General features: G+C 41.5%; 1 protein-coding gene across 1 annotated transcript in view; it reads left to right on the plus strand.

Moving 5' to 3' along the window:
* Positions 1-6000, plus strand: part of LOC122557735 (polypeptide N-acetylgalactosaminyltransferase 18-like) — a 242246-nt gene that overhangs the window by 125852 nt on the left and 110394 nt on the right. The window contains exon 5 of the mRNA XM_043705680.1: positions 4562-4759. Coding sequence (XP_043561615.1) covers positions 4562-4759 — 198 coding nt within the window. The remainder of the gene's footprint in view (positions 1-4561; positions 4760-6000) is intronic.

The raw sequence follows: 6000 nt of genomic DNA on the forward strand, positions 1-6000 counted from the left end.
GTAAACTATATAGATAGACTTTGGGAAGTCAGGAGTGAAATTCTTGTCACAGAATCCCTAGCTTCTAACCTGTAGTCTGTTTATATGGCTAGTGCAGTGAAATTTCTGGTCATTAGTAACTCTAAGGATGGTGAGAAGGGAATTTAACAATGGTAATGGTAATGTTTGACCATAGGTTTGTAGAGTCATCTAGCATGGAAACAGACCCTTCAGTCCAACTAGTCCATGCTGGCAAGTTTCCCAAACTAAACTAGTCCCACTTGCCTGCGTTTAGCCCACCTAAACCTTATCTCTCTAAACCTTTCCTATTCATGTCCCTATTCAAATATCTTTTAAATATTGTAACTGTACTTGCAGCTACCACATCTTCTCTTCTGTTCATTTCACATACAAACTACCCTCTGTGTGAAAAAGGTGCCCCTCAAATCCCTTTTAAATCTTTCCCCTCACCATTCACCTTAAAATTATGCCCTATCCTATGAAAAAGACATTCTCTAACAAGAAATGTCAAACATCGCTAACACCTGTGTGGAACTAAAGTTATTTGCTGGTTATCAGCCTAAGCCTGAATGTTGTTCATACATCTTCTTAGCATCTACCCTATCAATCCCAGATAGATTTTATACATTTCATAGATTATGATGTCTCTGAACTCCATCGACCTTCCTTGGCCCCATATCCTTTACTGTGCCGTGGGCGGCACGGTGGTAGTGGGCGGCACGGTGGCACAGTGGTTAGCACTGCTGCATCACAGTGCTAGAGACCCGGGTTCAATTCCCGCCTCAGGCGACTGACTGTGTGGAGTTTGCATGTTCTCCCTGTGTCTGCGTGAGTTTCCTCCGGTTTCCTCCCACAGTCCAAAGATATGCAGGTCAGGTGAAATGGCCATGCTAAATTGACCTGTAGTGTTAGGTAGCGAGTAAATGTAGGAGTATGGGTGGGTTGCGCTTTGTTTCCACACTGTAAGTAATCTAATCTAATCCTTTGATTCCATCATCTTATACTTAAACAAAAAGGCGTTCACAGCAACAATGTTACTTCCGTGATGCTTACACTGAGGTTGCACATTTTGAAACCCTTTTGTCATGCAAGACCGAAAACAGGCTCAGACCTGCCTCATCAGCTGCTGAATCACACGTATTTGTTAGCTCCAGACCTTCCACTGCTCTGTTGGCTGGAGTCTCACATTCTACACTCAGCAAATCCTATCAAACACTGATCCTATTTGTATGCTCTTAAGTGAACTGGAAGCTTAAAATAAATTCAATTCAAAATAACTGTGTCTGTTGCTGATGGAGTCTGGGAACAAAAGTTGTTCAGATATCAGCGACACAGCATCAGTTTGCCTAAAGAGTAACAGACTGTGAGCTGCTAACATGTTGAATTATTCCTGCCAAGGAGCAGCCTGATGAATTAACATGAACTGAGCAAATGGGAGAGGAATGTCCTATTCACAGAAAAACAATTGCAACCAACCACTGGAGTTAGGATAAATCGACAGAGTGCTCTATTCATATTCATATTTTCATATATTCATATTCTATTTATGTGCTTTCCACCCATAATTTCTTTAATTTTAGGATTTTTTTCCAGCCCAGTTCAAAGGACGACTTATCCTCTTGCCAGGCAGAATGATGGTATTGTGTCATGAAACTAGACTCAGGAACAAACCTAATAAAAAGTCTCCAAATTCTGTGGATGCTGAAATAAAAATAGAAAGTGCTGGAAATGTTCAGCAGTTCAAGTTACATCTGTTGGAGAGAGACACAGAGTTCAAGTTTCGGGTCAATGAACCTTCATCAGCTGTTTGATTTTCAATACAATCTTAGCTCTGTTTAAGGTCCTGACCTCGGGGATTAATTTAGAAAGTTAATAGACTTGCATTATATATTTCATGACCTTAGATGTCCCAAAATGTCTGATACCACTGAAGTACACTTTGAAGTGTAGTGTTGAGATGTAGGAAAGACAGCAACTAATTTGTACACAGTAAGATTTCACAATTACCAATGTGCTGGTGGCACAACCGTTTATGAAAGTGTGGTTGATCAAAGGGCTAATATTGACCAGGACACAGGGAGAACACCTTTTTGTTTCAAAATAGTATCATGGAATCTTTCATATCAACTTGAGTGGACAGAAGGGATGTTGGTTTTTCTGGCACTCCCTCAGCAGTTTCCATCGAACATTGCAGCTCCTTCAATATTACAACCTGCATTGTACCATTCTCCTCAGTACTACCTCCTGAGAGTATGGCACTCCCTCGGTACTGCCACTCCATTGTGTAGCACTTGTTTAGTGTTGTCCCTTTTACAGTATAGCTCTTCCAAAGTATAATACAGTGCACCCTTTCTATTGACCTTTCAAGCATACAGCACGGTGGCACAGTGGTTAGCACTGCTGTCTCATAGCGCCAGAGACCCGGGTTCAATTCCTGCTTCAGGCAACTGCCCATGTGGAGTTTGCACACTTTCCCTGTGTCTGCGTGGGTTTCCTCTGGGTGCTCCGGTTTCCTCCCACAGTCAAAAAAATGTGCAGGTCAGGTGAATTGGCCGTGCTAAATTGCCTGCAGTGTTAGGTGAAGGGGTAAATGTTGGGGAATGGGTCTGGGTGGGTTGCTCTTTGGATGGTCGGTGTGGACTTGTTGCGCCGAAGGGCCTGTTTCCACACTGTAAGTAATCTTAAAAAAAAGCACTCCCTTAGTACTTCTCTGTATTGAGAGTGTCAGGTTGGATGATATGTTTCAGAATCTAAAGACTTTGATTGAATACTTTTGTAGTAACTTGGAGAACCAGATTCCCAATTTGTGCAAGATTCCACAAACAAATGTTTTTAAACCTAGACTGAAATTCATCATTCCTTTTACGTTCTTTGTTTTCTCTTGGCTTTGGAGATTCTGACCAGGTTGCCTTTAATGCCCATTACTGGTTGCCTTGAAGGGGGTTTAAGAAACAGCCATATGCTGTAGAACTGCAGTCACATGGAGGCCCAGAGCTATAATGGGTCATGGGTTCCTTTCTCTGAAAGGCATTTGGGAGCCAGATAGATTTTTACAGCAATCTAAAAACTTTCAAGGTCATTTCATCTGATGCCGATCCGTGAATACTGAGATTTCTTTCAACATAAACCATCATATTGTGACCATAACTGTGAGCATAAATTTGGGCAAACTTCCTGATTATACTCTGACAGATAATTACAGATGTGGAACTGAGTTACTGATGCTTTAGATGAATGTAGTAGAGGTTACAAAGGTGGTGGACAGAGGAAGTCACTGGACTTCCAGAAGGCTTATGATAATGTCCCACACAAGACATTGTTGGATAAGGTGGAAACCCACTGAATTGAGGGCAAATTGCTGACATGGATAGTCAATTAGTTGAGTGGCAGGAAATAGGGAGTTAGAATAATAGGTATATACTCAAATTGGCAGAATGTGACTAATGGTATCCTGCATGGATATGTGTTGGGGCCTCAATTATTCATAATATTTATTAACAACTTGGATAATGGCATAAAAAAATCAAAGATTCAAATTCGCTGATGATACAAAATTGAGCAGCATTGTAGACAGGGTTGAAGTCAGCATGAAATTACGACAGGATATTAATTAATTAGGTGAATGGGCAAAGCTGTGGCCGGTGGATTTTAAAAAAGCAAGTGTGAGGTTATCCATTTTGGACTCAACAAAAGATACATCAGGGTATTTTGTTAAAAAAAGCACAAAGTTAAATACAGTGGATGTTCAATGCAATTTGGAGGTTCAGGTTCATAGCTCTTTGAAATGTTATGAAAAGCTGCAAAAAATAGTCAAGAAGGCATATCTAAAGGGCTTGAGTACAAGGATGTAGACATTATGCTGCAATTATACAAAACCCAAGTTAAACCCCACTGTATTGTGTGCTTACTATACTGTACTGAGTGCTGTGAGCAGATCTGGACACCACGCCTTAAGAAGATGTTTGAACTCTGGAGGGAGTTCAACGCTGGAGGACAAGGATGATACTTGGACTTCAAAGGTTAAGAAATGAAGAGAGATTAGACAAATTAGGCATTTAATTCTCTAAAATTTAGAAGGTTAAGGGGTGATCTAATTGAGGTCTTCAGGATATTCACAGGAAAAGGCGATTTCTCTTTATCTACCCCATTTCCACTGGTTGAATATTCTAGAACCAAAAGGCATAAACTAAGAATTAGGGCCAGGCCATTCAGGAGAGATGTTCAAAATGAAAAGAGTACAAGTGAAGAGTAGTGGAGGTTTGGCACTCTGTTCCTCAAACAGCAGTCAATGCTAATTCAATTGTTAAATTTAAACCTGAGATAGACAAATTTTTTATTATGCAAAAATATGAAGGGATATGGGCCCCAAGGCCAGAAATTGAGTTATGCCACATATTAGCCATGATCTTATTGAATGGCAGAGCAGGCCTGAGGGGTTGAATGGCCAACCCCTGTTTCTATGTTCCCATGCTCTGAAAAGGCTAATTACAAGCTGGCCTTGCCAATGTTACCTGTATTTCATGAATAAACAATCTCACTCAAGATCTCTTTACTGTTCAAGGGCTGAGCCAATACTCTCAAGAATAAAGGAAGACAGAACACGTATCATATCTCCTTCCTTTGATAATATCAAGTATGATAATTTTGAGATTGAAGAGTATCCGCTATCAGCCCAAGGTTTTGACTGGGAATTATGGTGTCGTTACTTAAATCCTCCCAAAGAATGGTGGAATCTGGGAAATGTGACTGCTCCAATCAGGTAACTAAGTTCAAATGAGTTTGGATTGGTCTCCTTCGTTATTCACATCTTTACAGATTTCCTTCGGGACTAGACTGGGGCATTGGATACAGTGGCTGCAAGACTGGGTAAGGAGCTGAAAATTCTGAGGTGAGTAACTCATCTCATATCCTGTCCATTATCTATGGGGCACAAATCAAGGCTGGTTTATATGTTGCAATGTAACCACTACCAGATATTTAGAATAGTTTGTTGCCACCATTTTGTTTCCTTGACTGGGTCTAGAGTCATAGAGTCATAGAGATGTACAGCATGGAAACAGGCCCTTCGGTCCAACCGGTCCATGCCGACCAGACATCTCAACCCAATCTAGTCCCAACTGCCAGCACCTGGCCCATATCCCTCCAAACTCTTCCTAATCATATACCCATCCAAGTGCCTCTTAAATGTTGCAATTGTACCAGCCTCCACCACCACCTTTGGCAGCTCATTCCATACAGGTACCATCCTCTGCGTGAAAAAGTTGCCTCTTAGGTCTCTTTTATATCTTTCCCCTCTCACCCTAAACATATGCCCGCTAGTTCTGGACTCCCAGACCCCAGGGAAAAGACTTTGCCTATTTATCCTAACCATGCCCCTCATAATTTTGTAAACCTCTATAAGGTCACCCCTCAGCCTCCGACGCTCCAGGGAAAAAAACCCCAGCCTGTTCAGCCTCTCCCTGTAGCTCAGATCCTCCAACCCTGGCAACATCCTTGTAAATCTTTTCTGAATCCTTTCAAGTTGCACAACATCTTTCCGATAGGAAGGAGACCAGAATTGCATGCAATATTTCAACAGTGGCCTAACCAATGTCCTGTACAGCCGCAACATGACCTCCCAACTCCTGTACTCAATACTCTGACCAATAAAAGAAAGCATGCCAAACGCGTTCTTCACTATCCTATCTACCTGCAATTCCACTTTCAAGGAGCTATGAACCTATACTCCAAGGTCTCTTTGTTCAGCAACACTCCCTAGGACTTTACCATTAAGTGCATAAGTCCTGTTCTGATTTGCTTTCCCAAGATGTAGCACCTCGCATTTATCTGAATTAAACTCCACCTGCCAATTCTCAGCCCATTGGCCCATCTGGTCCAGATCCTGTTGTAATCTGAGGTAACCCTCTTTGCTGTCCACTACACCTCCAATTTTGATGTCATCTGCAAACTTACTAACTGTACCGCTTATGTTCGCATCCAAATCATTTATGTAAATGACAA

This window comes from Chiloscyllium plagiosum, chromosome 16, assembly GCF_004010195.1.
Source record: "Chiloscyllium plagiosum isolate BGI_BamShark_2017 chromosome 16, ASM401019v2, whole genome shotgun sequence".
Lineage (NCBI taxonomy): Eukaryota > Metazoa > Chordata > Chondrichthyes > Orectolobiformes > Hemiscylliidae > Chiloscyllium > Chiloscyllium plagiosum.